General features: G+C 43.7%; 1 protein-coding gene and 1 long non-coding RNA gene across 3 annotated transcripts in view; one reads left to right on the plus strand and one right to left on the minus strand.

Annotated features, from left to right (window-relative positions):
- Positions 1 to 544: 544 nt before the first annotated feature.
- LOC147597872 (uncharacterized) overlaps positions 545 to 16581 on the minus strand; it is a 51761-nt gene continuing 35724 nt past the window's right edge. For both annotated transcript variants that reach the window (XR_015261056.1, XR_015261055.1), the window contains exon 8: positions 545 to 600. This is a non-coding gene — a long non-coding RNA (uncharacterized LOC147597872). The remainder of the gene's footprint in view (positions 601 to 16581) is intronic.
- VCX3B (variable charge X-linked 3B) lies at positions 8975 to 10042 on the plus strand. Its single transcript, XM_086766281.1, has one exon. The coding sequence runs from the start codon at positions 8975 to 8977 to the stop codon at positions 10040 to 10042; it is 1068 nt and encodes a 355-aa protein (XP_086622407.1).

A 16581-nucleotide genomic window follows, 5' to 3' on the forward strand; every position in this document is an offset into this window, starting at 1 on the left:
CTCTTCAATTTTAACTGCAACTCTGGTATTAAAACAATGCTATGTAAAAGCGTTGTGCTCCCATTTTCTATTTGGAATCTACCTCAAACGCGCAGCCAGCTACGGTCGTGCGGGGGAAGGTGTAAGCTATCACTGACATGTGCTGTGATCAGTGGTTTTGTTTGCAAGGGGGTTGTTACCCCACTAAAAATTGGCCAAAGAGAAGATGGAGGGGAAGGGGCTTAAAATATGCAACAGTTTGTTCTCTCTAGATTTAATAAAATGGTTTGCTGCTCATCCAGCTCTGCCTGAATGCCTTTCTCCAGTGAAAACTGTTGAAACTGCTAAAAGCTGTGAAAAAAAAAAAACCCTTATGAATATTTTTATTTTCATTTCTCATTTTTACCTATCGTGTCCCTCCCCCATTCAGTGAACCCTAAATAAAAAGCCATATTTTATGTCTGTTACATTTTAGCAAGTATTTAGTGTTACTGGAATGTATCTGTTCAGTTTTAGTATTGATTTATCAACACCGGCTTCACTTGCACCAGCAAGGAGCTTATTACCTGTGCTGGCTTTGGCTGGGGCAATGCCTGCTCCTTCAGAAACACCAGCGTTACCCTGTGGAGGCAGAAAAAAAAAAAAGTAGATGAGGAGAGGAGGTGGAATTTCTGCCCACCTGGAAGAAATCCGTGACAGTTCACAAGCTGCGGTCAGGCAAAGCTGTAGAAGACAGAGGCTGCCCTGAGAGACAAGGTGGGGAAAGAACGGATTCGACCCAGTACAAAAAACTATGAAAATGCATAAAAGTACGTGAGGAAGAGTTACATAAGATGCTTGAGGGTGCCCTCTCCTCACTTAGTAACGCCATGTAGTTCCGGTAAGATCTCCCAGGACATGAGTAACACCGAAAACACAGATTTGGTCTGTTCTTCTTGGCAGGCAATAGGTATTACAGGCAACAGAGGAAAAATTCCCCTTGGACTGAACATGCAGCCATAACCCTGATTTCAAACTTTTGAAGCACTGAGGTGAAGAGAAGCCCTCAAATGATTCGTGCTTGTCTGCAGTCACAGCTGGGGGAATCACAGAATGCAGGGACCTCTCTAGGGAATACAAACATCCAGAAGGAAAACCTGCATCCGCCGCTGGGTCTTGACCGCGGCGAGGACTGTCGCTGCTCTTGTATTTGTTACTCAAGAGTCGTCCCTTCACATTTCGCATCATCCTTGTACTAATATTTCAGAGCCTACTAACGATGCGAGTGGGACGGGTGCCACAGGCGGCAGAACACCAGCTTCTAGGATGTCCAACCCTATTTCTGCTGTAGCCGAGCCAGCAAGGCTTCAGAATTTGCTGCCTCTGCAGACGGAGCCATGGAAAACAGCAAACTGCCCGACACAGCCTGCTCCTGAAAGCCCCTCTCCGGCGTACGCCTCTGCCTACCTGGCTTTACGACGGCGTATTGTTACGGTATATTGCCTGTGATCATTCGTTCGCAATAAACAAGCTGCGTTTTATTTTTACTTTACCCTCTGATAAAAAAAGCAACACGAAATGGCCAATAAAACACCCGCAGCTGTAAAATAAAGGATGTAACCGTTAACAGCTGTACCAGAAGGGAATGACAATGTGAGGGAACCAAAGATTCAAGGAATTGATGTTCAAGGAGCGGGGGGAGCGGTTTTGTGCGACCCCTCAGTACTATTTAAGTTGAGCTTGAGGTCTGAAGGGTACTTGGGAGGTTTTTGTTGCGTTGTGTTCTTTTTATTTGTTGTGGGCTGGTAAGTCACCATTTTAGTCTAAGAGCTGTAACCCAGCTCTCTCGTTTTCAGTAAGTTAATTGTGGTGTCTGCTGTTAGAACAAATATACTGGGGAAATGTGTGAATTTGAAGAGGCTGGGATCATCCTCTGTGGTTTTTAGCTCACTTTGGGTCTCAAAATTGTAGTTTGTGGGTGGTGCAATTTTGTTTTGGTTGGTTGGTTGTTTTTTTTTTTTTTTCCAAATGCTGGAAATGTTATTCAAAACTGAGATTCCTTCTATTGAAAGTTTAATTTTCCATTAAGTATTCAGGGGCTGTACTGGTGTGTTGAGGGAGCTACATGGACTGCTTTCTCTTGGGTTTGTGTTTTTTTTTTTTTTTTTAAGAAAGTACAAACATAGAAATTGGAAGAAACTATGTGAGCATTGGGAACGCTGGCTCTTAAGCAAAGCCTTCTGTTGTGATTCAACAGGAAGGCAGAAAATAAGCTTGAACTTCAGAAATACTCTGGTACCTAAGTGCACTTTGCTGAACTTAATGCCTTGAGGTTTTCATGTTTCTAACAGTTCTCGTGAATATGATGCTGTGATTTTGGCGGAGAGGCTGGACGCCTGCTTTTAAGCTGGAAAGTGTGGTGCTCCAAAATACTCAGCCTTTGTACATGACATAATGGATGGATTACGATGTGGCTGTGTTGTCTTGATTGGCCTGTCGTCTGAAACTGATTTCTTCTCTGCCAGCTCTGGAAAGAAAACAAGCCCACGTGGCTTCAATGAGAAGAAAATATTTTTCCCTGTGGAGAACAACTGTGGGCAGCTGAAGTCTTTATCCTGAACAACAAAGACTGTTTGCTTGGTTGGTTTTATTGTTATTTTTCAGGGACTTCAGCTGAAAGTGTAAACTTAATTTCCCCTTCAAGTTGAAGGAGTTGCCCTTGTAAACATGTTGCACCTGAACTCTGTTACTTGACAGAATTAACAGCGGTCACTCCTTGGTGTCGATTGCCACTTTGCCAATTAAGAAACACGCCTGGGTGACTGATGTGAATCCTTCATTAAGTGTGGAGTCCAGAACTCTCGACTGCCTTAGCGCTGCAAATCTCTTATCGCTGAGCTGGTAAGATTGGGCGGTGGTGCTTTTGTCACCTCCGCCCTAATGCCGCTCACCCGAGGTGTGGCAGAAGATGTTCTCTGGTGTATGAAACTCCGTTCAGCTTCTGATGTAAAGGGTGGACCGTCCTTTGTGCAGGCTGGCTGCAAGTGCACAGGCCTCTGTAGGAGCAAAGCTAACAGACCTTTGGTGTACCGAGAAATGTTGTTGTGAAACAAACAGCTGTGATATACGGTTGTTCTTTCTTGCAGGTTCTGTGGACTGACAACATGGGGAGCAACTTCAGCAAGCAGGTCTGCTGTGTGACTTGTGGGAGATGTAAGAAAGGAGAGGCAGAGGACGCAAATGAAGAGACGAGCGAGACCAAGCCGATTTTGCAGACCTCGGGGGGAACATTGGTAGGCACTGATACACAGCCTTCCACACCAGCCCTGGACGTCTCTAAACAAAGTTCTGAAGAGGTGCGGTCACTCAGCCAGGACCGATGGCCATCAGCTGATGCTGCAGAGGAGAACACTGAGGCCTGCTCTGCTGCAGATCCCATGGGAATAACTGAGGGATGGGAGGCAGCCTGGGGCTCCACAGAGCGCTTGGTGTCTCCTGCAGATCAGGAGACCAAAGGAGAAGTTGAAGTCCTAACCCAATTAGGCAACCAGCAGAAAAGTGAGAAAGTGGATAATGCAGAAGAGGAGATAAAATCTGCTCCTCAGGCTTCGGAGGCCCAGCCTGTTACACACACCGTGCAGGATGCGACGCTTGTTGCAGACAAAGAGCAGTCTGAACAGGCAGAGGCTGGCAGCGAGGACAGCGCGTGTGCTGGAACAACTCTCCAAGAAAGAAATATTCTCAACTTCATAGAAATCACAAGTGAAACTGCAGCTGGCCAAGACTGGGAGATCAAGCCTCCTGCAGAGCCTGGAGAGAGTCTCATGGGAAGGAATTTGCTGCTATGTGCTGTGCAGATGGCAGAGGAGACTGAGACCCACCTTTCTGCTGAGCATGGGGAGGAGACAGACAGGGCTAAGCTTGCTGAAGGAAGTCCTCAATCCACGAAGAGGGCTGAGCAGGCATGTCTGGCAGAGACAGCATCTCTGCTGACTGTGCAGGCTACGCAGAAGGCTAGGGAGGCAGCAGATCCTCTGGAAGTCATAGCAAATGGCATGGGTGCAATGTACTCTACTTCTGCAACGCCTTGGGAGTCCCTGTATCCAGAATCTCTAGAGCCAGCAAACCAGCTGCTTGGCTCTTTGGAACAAGAGACCCAATCTGACTGCATGCTGGCTGCAGAGGAGACGGAGAGCCCCCGCTGCGCAGAGCCTGTGGAACTGAGCGAGGTTTTACGCCAGCCAAGCGATGGAGTCCCCGGTGAACTGGAAGATGAGGAGAGCAGGGAATGTGATGGAGAAAGTGCGCTAAGTGAGGCAGAGCCACAACGTGGGACCATGTAACAAACAACAGAGCTTCCAGAATGACTAACTCTGTGTTCAAATACATGTAAAGTGAGAAGCTGGGTTCCTAAATGCAGCACCCTCACTGTCTGATGTGCTTGGGAGTAGCAGAGAAATAGAAGACGAAAATCCTGAAGCTTGAGAGACCTGCGGATGAAATGACGTGGTGTCAATACCGGGTTCAGTGGCAAGGACGGTGTACCTGCCTTTAGGAAGTTCAGCTACAGGAACCAACTAACTCAAGCTGTTGAACTCAAGGATTTTCAAACCGTGTCCTGGACTTTAGAGAGCAGCCTTGCTGAACAGATATGTGAAGCAGGCAATAGGCTTCTCCAGGTATTATCCTGAATTACAGTTCAGTCATGGTTCTGTTTGTTACTGTTTTCAGTAGCTGTTTTCTCAGGAGATCAAGCCTCACTGGGGGAGAACTGGTTTCACTGAAGTGATGTTGGGCACTGCATTCCCCCAGTGCGGTGTGGTGATGTGAGGTTTCATGTCTTAAGGGTCTGGGAACACAGCAGACGAATGCTCCTCTAAGCTAGCACAGTCTGGTTTCTGTGAGGCTCGCAGCCGCTTCCCTTGCTACCTCGAAATAATCAAATGTTTGAACTACCTCCCTGCTTACTTCTCTTGTACGCTGTTAGTCCCTGGTTTATTGTCAATGTTAAACAAATATTTTCACAGGAAGGTGATGAAATACTAATTCTGGTTTGTTCTTTGTATCTTTTTTGTAATAGTGGAAGCATTCATGTAATCTGTACTGCTTATGCAGAAGTTAAAAAAAAATAATAATGTAGTCTTGATCAGAGTGCACAAGTCAGTGTATTGCAGCTTAAATCTACTGACTTTTAATGTTCCTAACTTTATACTACCAATAAAATATTTTAAGATCATGGCAAAAACCTGTACTGAATGTGTTTTAATTGTTGTTGTTAATGATAGTGGAGAACGACTGAAACTACTCTGCACTCTTCTGTAGGTACTTCAAAGGAGAAATGGTGACTGGCTCCATCTAAAAAGCCCTTCTAACAAACTCTGTGACTGCCCAGATGTGTCTGTGGGACGGTGGTAGGATGGCATGCTGGAGGAATTCTAGGCGTCAGAGGGTGCTCGAGGAATGGGACTTGAAAGGGTGCCAGGGAAGAAACTACAAGACTAAGTAGGGTGCTAGTGACTGCATTTGTTTTGTGTGCGTACTGCTGAATTAAATACTTTTATTTCCATCCTTCCCACTGCACTTAAACAATGGGCTTCTGGGGCCTAAAGGTAGGAGGGAAGCTATTAAATAAAGATGCTTATGCAAAACTTAATGAAGACTCATATCTTTAAACTTGCTTGATTTGGTCTGCCAAAAGTCACACAGTCCTCACTGTTAGCAGCTATGTCGAAGGGCTGCCTAGCAGGGAACTGGGCGCGTTCACAGCTTCCCCGCAGAAACAAAACTTCACTGCAGGCACGTGGGACATCAGACTCAATGGCATTTATCCCTGCCTATGGGCTCAGTTAATTCTCAGATCAGATCAGTTACTTCTCTTAAGCAGGGTTATAAGAAGTAGCTGTGCTACAGAAAATGTTTCTTAACTATTTGAAGTCTCAGGCACGTGGTTTTAGCTGGGGAAGAATGCAGGAACTCTACAGTAAAGTTCACGTTATGCACCCTCTGGAAAAGATAAGTGTTGGCATCCAAACCATGCTGCAGAGCTCGGTGTTGGAAAACCCTTCTCGGGCTTTGGAGAGGGAATTTTTCAGCCATAGCCTGTCATGCTCTGGTAATGTCAGCTGTGTGATGAATGAGAGAAGCCCCTGGGCAGATCATCCCATGTATCTAGATGCCACGCTAAATGTACTGAGAGGGCCTGCCACGTGCATTGGAAGGAAGAGACAGTTCTAGCAAGAGGGAGCAGCTTGAACTCCGTGCAATAAAAAACCCAGACCACAAAGAGTGATGTCCTGAACTGACAGCAACATGCTCCTTATAAGCAATAATGCCATCTAAAAGGCTTTCTAACGGTCCTGTTGTACAGCGTTCAATCATGCAACACAATTCCGAGCTGACACCTGAGCCAAGCCCTTTGTAAGGTCTACAGGTTTTTTTATTTGTCAAAAAATGAAGTGTATGTTTTTTTTAGAACGGCCATTTTAAATACATCAAAGTAGCAGAGATCAGAAAAGGCTTTTGGAACAAATACTAAACCCAGTAGAGAGAGAAGATGTGATTGCTCTGACAGTAAGATTTTCCTTCCTCCGCTTCCATTTGTTGTGTTGCCATCTTCTGTAGTGTCTCATGCGCAAGACATTTTCCAGATTATTTCAAATGGCTGTAAGCTGTTATTACGATGTCTCCATTTTTCACAATGATACGAGTGTAAGAAATTTTATACTTTGAATCTCAGGAATATTCCAACCACCTAGTAATGAGCTGGTGACTAAACGTCTCCCATTGCACAGAATACTGAAATAACTACCTACGACATTTGCAGCAGTATTTTTTCCCCCACTTACAATCAACAAATTAACACAGAAGTTCTTATAACATTTTCATAACCAGGACAACTTATAACATAGGCAGGGTGTCAAAAATCTCACCTCAATTTTTAACTGATTTTCCGCTTGCTTTCATTCTGTGCCTTTTACAATTTAGCTGTGTCTCTGAACAGAGAGCAGGTCAGCTTCTGCTCAGTTGGAAATACACTTGCAAGACTTGGTGCAAAACTTCGTTCACCCAGGCAGAAGCAAGCGGTGAGCCGTGGATGCATCTTTTGCTCCCTGGAAATACGTGATCACTATACCCCCTGAGATGCAGAGGCCTGCTGCACCCCATTCAAAGGCAAGACGTGGATGTCGGCATGTTACGGTTCCAGAACCGGCTGCGCGCAAGGAATTACCTTGCCAAAAGTTCCTTCTGGGTTTTCTGTATCAAGGGAATCACAGCAGCGAGGCAAAGCATAGCATGCCGAATCAGATTTGGCATCAAAAACTGTAGGCTCAGGGGTTTGTTATGTAAGAAAGAAAAGAATCCAGCTATTTTGATCTTTTTGCTCTTGTTCACATCCATCGCTGTTGGCAGCGGATATTCAGGATCTGCCTTTATGCTGCTGTCTCTGGGATTAGTTTGTTTTTAATGGACACTTGCTTTTGTGTTTTGCCCGTGTGACCTATTCAACGTTACAACTCACTTCCAGTCAGTAAACATAACCAGGGCGATACAGGGACGTTAACGCCAACAGAGGGTGATCAGCCGCGGCTGGAAACATTAAAATAATCTGCAACCACTGTAAAGCAGCTAATGGCACGACTCAACCGGTTGAAGATAGCTCAAAAGTGGAAAGGGGGATAATTTTTCACCCGTAACTGCTCAATATAAAATAATATGTGAGACTACAATTTCAGTAACATCGTTTGTAAATTAAAGGACTATTCATACATGGCCTACAGTACGGCTGTTATCCTGCCGCTCGGCATCACAAGTTACAAATAGTGGCCAGTTTTCCCTGTCCGTGACCGCACCATATTAATCTTTAGCTTTATTTTAAGTAGTCAATGCCAATTATCAAATGAGCGCAACGAAGCTAATCACGTATCAACTGCACTTGGGAAGTACGGCCATATGCTGTTTGAAATGGCTGGGGGAAACAGCAAACACAGCGTCAGGGAACCTCACAACCCGCTGGAACTAACCTTGGGAGCCAAAGCGGGGAAGAGATTGTGTGTGACCCCCTGCCCCTATTTAACAGCAGGCTGGGGGCTGTGTCTTGCAGGTGCTGGGTGTTTAGTGAGGGCTGTGGAGTTGTGCTGGTAAGAAGGGGCTGTGGGTTTTTGGATGAGGGGTGACAGTGGTGCGTTTCCGTGCAGTCTGTGAGTCTATCAGCTGGCTGTTTGATTTTTATGGGATGGGTTCTTTGTTTTAATTAATGCATTCTTTTAGAGTCTGAGTTTCTTTGAGTACAAGTAATTTTGTTGTTGTGAGCTGATGCAAGTGTTTATGGCAGACCTTGCTACTCAGTTCTCAACAGTTAGTTTTGTTAGTTTTGTGCTGGGAGATGTGATTTTATTTTTTGTTTGCTTTGTGCCTCTTGCAGTCTTATTAAGGAGTAAACCACGTTGTGTCTTGTTAATTTTAAATTCATGTCTAATTTTCTGCCTGCCTTGCTTCTCTTCCCTCACCTCCATCTATTACTGGTAGTCTAAACACTTCCTTGATTGGAGTGACTGGAGTCTAACAAGCTTGGCAGCTTTGCTGTATGAGTCTGCAGTATAACAGAATCCTACTGGCACCGCAGCCATCCTGCTGAAAGTCAGCAAATGGCAGTGTCTGCTTGCCTCCTAAAACCTGTCATTGTTTTCCAGAGTGGTCTGGTTTGATGGACAGGTAGTCTATTTTTTTTTTCCCCTCTCTGTTATTTCTTAGAAGGTCTCTGTGCAGCCCCTCTCCCATGTGCAATTCCACCTGTGTTCATCTCACTCCTGTGGCCTCTGACAATGCTCTGCAGCTACTACCACGTGAGAATGGGATGGCTAGCTTCCCAAATGGATATGGTCTAATGATTATCCGTGTCTTGCAGGTGTGAAGCCACCTCTTTGCTAAGAGACAGAGCTCCCTGCTCATCTTCCGGCAGTGTGGCAGCCTCTCCAGAAGAAGGCAGTTAGCTGGGTTGCTCCTCTCGTCTCTGGCAATGGGAGGCATCTTTGGCAAGAACAAGAGGCTCTGTGTGTGTCCTAAGAGAGTTGTTCTTTTTAGGGCCAAAGGAAAAAAGACGTCGGGGACTGCACGTATGTTCTGTGATGCATCGACGTGGACTGGGGAGAACCATTTTCATTCAGCACGTATAGGAAGGACTCCAAAAGGCCCTGAACTTTCTGCTGCAAAGCTGGTGTTGGACGCTTCTGAAAGTGAATCTGCTGCCCAGGCTAGACAAGAGACAGGAGAGCAGGCCACATCTCTGCGTGCAGAACGTACTGAGGCCCCACTCCCTGTGACTGCTAGACACGCACAAGATGTTGAGGTGTCACAGGACCCTGAAGTCAAACCCAGCACAGAGGTGATGCAGCACCAGGAACTTGCAGAGCAGACAAAAAAAGAAGCCCGGTCTGCCAGGAGAAGCCCATCTGAGAGTAATAAGACTGAAGCTGTTCTGTGTCCTACTGGCAGCAATGAGCAACTCAGCTGTGAGGATCGTGAAGTGATCCCTCTTACACAGACTACGGTAAAGGCTGAAGTCCATGTGTCTGCAGATGTCCAAGGTGAGCCTGGCACAGTTCAGTCTACTACAGTGGAGTCTGAGGTGCTGACGGGTGCAGAGCAAGAGGCTGGAGTTGTGTGTGTTTCAGAGGAGACTTGTGTTGGAAAGACTCACCAGGAAGAGCCTGTGCAGAAGGCAGCTGACTCCCCAGCTGGTTTGTGTACCACAGAGGAGTTGGAGTTGCCTTTGAAAACTACAGAGACAAGAGAGGGCATCACAAATACACAGATATCTGCAGGAGAGCAGGCAGTAGAAGAGAAAGTATGCTGTGCTGCTAAAGCCCCACCTGATCTCCAGCTGGAACAAGATACAGAGGTTCCTGTTACTCAAGATATGGAAAAAAATGCTTTTGAAGTAGAGAAAGCTGAAGAAATGGCTGAGGTCTGTGATGATGGGCAGACATCAAAAGAGATCCCATGCTATCTGGCAGAAACCCAGGCTGCTCTGCAGGATAAGGAGAGGATCAATGCTAGCAACGCGGGAAAACCAGAGGAGCACTGAAAGAGCACACAAAATCTAGTGTAGCAACCACTGAGCAGACTGATGGTTTGTCTACAGCCAAGAGATGAATCTGCTGCCTTGATCCTGCAAGGGACTAAGATGCCAATAGGTGCTTGTACTCTAAAGGACCCAGAAAGCAGGGTGTTGGTAAAGCCTGTTTTGAAAAGTGATACTAAACTTAAAGCTGGCATACTGTCTTCTGCAAGTGGCACCAACTCCCTCTCTCCTGGGGGAGGGGGTATGGCCAAGAGTGAAGTAAAAAAAAAAATTTATGTATATTGCTCTTCCTTTTTTTTTTTTCTCTCCACATGCACATATACCCTGGCTAGGGCTATGCACTTCATAATTATGTCCCTATGTGTGACGGCACAGGGTTAAGTTCTCTCTGACAAACAAGCTAGATACATTAATTACATTTGTCTGTACACAGCACTCTGACTGTCACTGCTGTTTGAAACTGACTGTTGAAATGCTCTGTGGATGGTGGAGTCTGTGTTGCAACTGGAATCAATAAATGGGTGCATTTTAACACTTGTTCCTATGAAATGTTGTTTTATTAATGGCCACCTGCTTTATGGTTTGTGCTTGCTGGGCGGAGGTGAACGAGCTCTGACAGAAGGCCTATGGAAATAGCTGTCTGCAGACTGTAACCAACAAGAGACCACTCGTGGTGGTCATTTTGCTGCAAGTAGGAAGTAAATTTTGGGCCGCTACATAGACAGTCTGGTCTCTTATTATGCTGCTCCTAAATAGAGGGGAGTTGTCCTGTCAGACTTGCCTAGTTGAACAACTGTCCATGAACTTACAAATGATGTGGTGCTGAAGGGAATGAGAAAAATAATATAGCCTAATTCCTTCCCCTCTGTTTCAATTCATGAAGAGTTGTAAAACCAAATTATTCTGCTAGAGCTCATGGGGATTTAAAAGTGAAATAATGACTTCTGTTAGACAGCTGGAAAACTACAATGCAAAGGAGAGCAAGATCCTCCCTAAGGAAACCATTTCCAGCTCTTGTGTTCTTGCATGCTTCCTATACTAACAGCGTTTATTGGAGGAAAAAATAACAGTTAAAGGCAAGTCAGGAGATGGGGATTGTGATAGCTGTGCATCTATTTAAAGGATGACTGGGTCTGCTGTCTTTATGTGCTTAATCACATCAGGGAGATAAGTGTACCCTTTAAAAGATTTCCTTTGAATCAAAGGACCAGGCTGCCACAGTGCAAGCCTATCGACCTAAGCCAGACCTCCTCAGTAAATTCTCCCTTCTAACCAAATCTGAAGGGAGACCCTGTTCATTGAAATGTCTCTTCTCCCATCACTTAACACAGAGCGTGTTCCTTCCCTGTGGCTGTTATCCAAAATCCCAAAGGCACCTACATCAGTTGGTTATGTTGACAAGCTCCCCTGGATTTAGTTGCCCCTAAGAAAGCTGGTGTCAGTCTAGAACAATATCCGTGTCCTTCTTGCCCAGAATTTAGCTTTAACCATTAGTGGGTGGGCAGGCTCCTCCTTACCAACGCCACGAGAGCTAGGAGGCATGAGGAAATCACAGAAAAAGAAACAAAGCTAGCAAAGAGCAACAAAAGCATCTGTGCATCGTTCTGCCTCTATCTTAGATATTCAGATGAGCAACTATAATTAATTGCCAAGTATTTTCAAAAGTGTGGTGGTGTCATCTGCTCTCTGTTTTGCAGCTACTGGGAAAACCAAGGAATGTTTGACAATGTGGCAGAAACTGTAGAAAGCAGTGAAATATTCAAGAAGAGACTCACAGCTTAAATGGAGAGAAAGGGACGTCATGTATTCTTCTTAAGCCAGGAAAGTGCTAAAAGCTAGAAAGGGAAAAATTATCAAGGATAGATTAAGACAAAAAGTAGGTGGAAGTTTGTTTGCATATACGCATGGCAAAGGATCGCGGAAGTGACGGCAATCACATCAGAGGATTCTCAGGGTGACATTCAGCCACCCCGTTTGGGCAAGCATTTCGGAAAGCTTGGAGCAAAGATCTCTCTCCAGTTCTGGCAGAAATATATTTTTGCATTCTCACATTAAAGAATAATTTATTCCCAAAATAAGCTTGTCTTTGCATTTTATGCTTGTGATTTAGTAAAGGCTTACAGCTTGCTGCTCCTCAGGAAACTGTTAAGAGAGATTCAGCAACTCTTCTTCCCCCTGTGACTGGTGGTAGCATGGAGCTGAGACTGAAGGCATCGCTCTGATCCAGAGTCACAACAAAACGGGCAAGTACATGACACTGTTACCGACACACTGAAACAAACGGGTGGCAGGGACCAATTTTCACCCCAAATGGTATCATGCAGAATAATACTGCAGGCTAGTTTCACAAATGTTATCCCTAAATACAAGCCTAGTTCAGACCGACAGCTGTTTGGCTCTTAATCCGTTCGTCTACATCACGTGCTGTCAGGTGATCACCAATTCGCATGAAGAAATGTGGCACTGTGCTGCACTTCAATTTTACTTAAATTTTAGTATTTATATCAAATTAGCAGATCTGGGAAAAGAACCTACAGTCGTGAATCACGGACATTCTGTTTGTGCTCTGAAAAAGGAGTAGTCCTTTCCTTCCTTTCTCAGAAAAATGCTGGCAGATGGGAATAACCTTCTGTCGGATGTAATGCTGCAGGAACTTGGGCAAAGAAGTTTTTGCGATGCCCTGTCTTCATTTACAACTAGCTGAATGTTTGCAATTTTCCTTTGTAAATGAGAACAATAGCTGCAATTCCTCTTAAAACATACCTGTTCCAATTCTGATCCTTTCCCTGATGATAATCTCTTGGGTTTCTTAGATGTGCCTCAAGTACTGTAAAGCCAACCTTTACTCTCAAGATGTCCCGGATTGCATTGTCCTGGTTTAACCTATCCAAAATTGCATTGGGGAAGATTTTGCTTTGGCAATTTTAATGGCTTTAATTGCGTACCTCAGAAGAGACTCCATCTCATTTTTGATATTTGCATTGACTCTAATGTCAAAACTAATGTTTTTGCTCTTTTCATCTTCTAAAGTATTCGGGTAACATGCTGAGTCTCAGAATGAAAGCTACTTGTCTCCTGATGATTATTTTTTTGCAAATCTTTTACACTCACTGGGCTCACTGTATTCAAACTCCGCTGAAAATAAAGATGCAAGGCTAAACTTTCAAATGTGACTCCTGTAAGAATAGGACTTAAGTTACAAAAGCACTTTAAGGCTTTTAAGCTCCTATTCCTACCCTTAGAACAAGAAAGACCTTTCTGTAACAGTAGAAGAATTGTACCAGCTAGCACAGGACGTCTACAAACCGTCTGTGACTCCACTTCATGAGCACTAAACTCTCTTTGTCACTGAGGAGTGAATGCAAGTTATACCTTTTACTGCCCTTTGTCGCATCTGTTTAGGCAAGATCTAATTGGAGAATTTATTAATAATGCAACAGTGTAAATGTAACTGAGCTCTGTTCACAGGCTCTAGGCTGCCCTCTTAAGATGATAAGCAGCAAATTCTTTGACTAGCAAATTGACTCTGAATCACTGCAAATCAGGATAAAGTAGTATTCACCTGCTCACGTAACTGTCTTGCAGATGGGCGTGGATTGTAACGTAATTTTTGGCTTTCTGAAAATCTTAGCTCCTGATGCTAAGAATCTTCGCTTTTCTCTTTTATAAATCAGGCTTTCTGTCACTCAGCAGAAAACCTTGAAAACTTCAGAAAGTAAAAACCCAGGAATTTTTCGGAGCTTAACATCTGCTATGTAAGGAACTCCAGAATGTACTTCTCTTCCTTTTGAAGCACCTTTGTAAAAAGTCATTGCCATCTGAATCACACTAAGTCTGTTTCTCTTGAACTGTTTAAATTGCTTAGTAAAAAGCAATTTTTTTACAACTTAGTAAAAAGTTCTGAAAACAGCTGGTCAAAAAATAAACACTTCCCTTATCCAAGGCTGCAACTGTTGGTCAATATTTTTGGCCAATACAAAACATTTTTGTGCCACTTTAGATATTGTATCCCTTTCTGGCTTTCAGAAACAAAATATTTTCCTTGCTTTCTTAGACACTTCTCTCTCTCCAAAACATGTAAAAAGCCACAAAATCCGCCGGTGATCTGACAAGCAAAACCAACCACGACGTGAAAGTTAGAAAAGTTCTGAAGCAAAAGCCTGTCAAAACACCCTTCCCGACAGAAAGCACTCTTCATCCGGAGAAAATACGATCACAGAGTCTCAACCAGCTGTGCCTCCTTTGCTGCAGCGTGCGTGCAGCCAGCAACACCTCAGAACCAGAGATCTGTTGTTCCTGCACATGAGGAAGATGTACTGTGCCTAGAATCCCAAGTGTAACACCTAAGCTACAAGCTATTTTTCCTAAAGCTTATTGTGCAACTGTTGCTCAGTCTACGCTGTTAGTTGTTACCGTCAATTTGCAGAAAGATATACCGTGCCACATTTCCCTGCAGTTCTGTATCAACACTTTGGGGAAAAAAAAGATAATACCTAAATGCACAGAAAGCTATGATGTGAACCACAAAAGAACATTACATGATGTTTCATAAACCTGGAGCATGAACAATTCTACATATTTTGTTTTCAGGCAGCAGAGGTGTAAGGGAACAATAATTCACCCATGAGGTTTTGGTGGGAAGCAGTTCAGTGTTACTGCCCTGCCCTATTTAAGGGCCATCTGCTCTCTTATGTGCTGAGAGCTGTTTGGGAGCTTTTTCTCTGAAGTAAGTGAGGGTTCTGTATGATACTGGTTTGGTTTGGTTTGGTTTGGTTTGGTTTGGTTTGGTTTGGTTTGGTTTGGTTTGGTTTGGTTTGGTTTGGTTTGGTTTGGTTTTTTCTTTTGGGAAGGGCAGAGGGGATATTTGCTGTCATTGGGGGGAGTTCTGTCAAAACTGTAGTTATGCTTTCTTCTGTCTGAGATGGCTTTGAACAAAATTCTGCTAGTGGCAAGAGTGTGGGGCTAACAGCAAAGCAAATAACCATTCACAGGGTGAAATGGCCAAATGAGGAAGGGGATACAATTTTACATGTATAAAAAATAACTGGTGTATTTGTACTTAGGGTAATGAATATATCTTTATGCCTACCTCTACAAATAATATCTCTCTTGAGACAACAGCAGTAGTATCTGTCCACTGTCACATTTTGAACTGCTTCTGTATTGATGGCAACATCTAACAAACGTGAATATACCCGAGAATAAACTATTATATTCCTTTCCTAGTGTTATACTGCCCTACCAAAACCACATGAAACATTCCCCTGCTATACTCATGAACACAAAATCATTGCTGTTGATACAGTAATTGCTTGCTCTGAAAAGTCAACCTGACAAAACATTAATTTATTTGTAAGCTGTCCTCTTGCTAGCTTTGGTATCAAAGAACATCTCTCTGTCTCTTTGTATTTTGATTTTTCTCCCACAGTAGAGGTGGCTGGGTTACTCTTTCCTGCTATTCAGTTCTTACAAGTATGTAGTTTTAAGTGATTAAGTTCATGCAGTCTTGTGAGTGAGTGCCTAACTGGCATGGAATCACACATTTTAACAGATTCTACCCATAAAAGCAGCTCAAACAGTGCAGCAAAACTGCTCTGGATCCATTAGCTTCACTTTAAAAACTGCAATCCCTAAATTACAGAACTGGTTTTCTGTAGTTCCTCTTATTCTATGCTGTGGTGGTTAAGCTTTCTGTGGAACCATCTGTATTCATATCGTGTTGTGTGGCAGCTCTATTTTACTTAAAATATTTAGCTATAAAAAGTGGCACAGGGTTTGTAGCGGAACAGCACTTTAAGGGAACTAATGATCTGGGACTTGTGAGGAAATGATTTGGTGTCACCCGCTACCCTACTTACGAGCAATACCTTATCACCTTGAATAAGAAATAAAGGTGAGAAGTCTTGATGCTGGAAATCATTTAAGTAATGTTTACTTCGTAGTTTCTCTGCCAGGAGCAGGGCACTTCTGTTACTATTTAATAATACTATGAGTTTAAATTGTGTTTGCCTCTTTCTAGCACTGACAGTTAATCTGCATGACATAGATTTCAAACTAAATTAACAGGCAGGTCTGTATGTGGGTCCCTCTTTCCCTTTTCAACACAGTTTCCTTCTGCTCTTTCTCTGCAAAGTACTTAATCTGTTTTCTAATGATGCTGTAATGTAGCTCACTGTAAATTTTTATCCGCATGCAACATATACTGTCTATTCTTATTATTTGAGATTGAAGTGATGGCACTGTTGTGGTTTCTAAAAACTGAGTAAATGACTGAGAAAATAATGACCTATGGGCCTGAAATCCATGTTTGTCATCGCTCAGTAAGGAGACACTTTGCCTTTCTTTTCTCCTCCATGCCATATCCTACCAGGCATATGAATGGCTACCCTGGCTAAATGTGAACTCCTTTGGACAATTAATAAATGGTCTAGGAAATAAGAGGAGACCTAAATAGTATTTACTTTAGTAATATAAACTAATAACTGTAAAGTGCAGTATTGGCTGAGAGTCATGGTGAGTAACTGACTTCCTAAATGCTCTTA

Source organism: Chlamydotis macqueenii, chromosome 24, assembly GCF_036417535.1.
Source record: "Chlamydotis macqueenii isolate bChlMac1 chromosome 24, bChlMac1.mat, whole genome shotgun sequence".
Taxonomy (NCBI): domain Eukaryota; kingdom Metazoa; phylum Chordata; class Aves; order Otidiformes; family Otididae; genus Chlamydotis; species Chlamydotis macqueenii.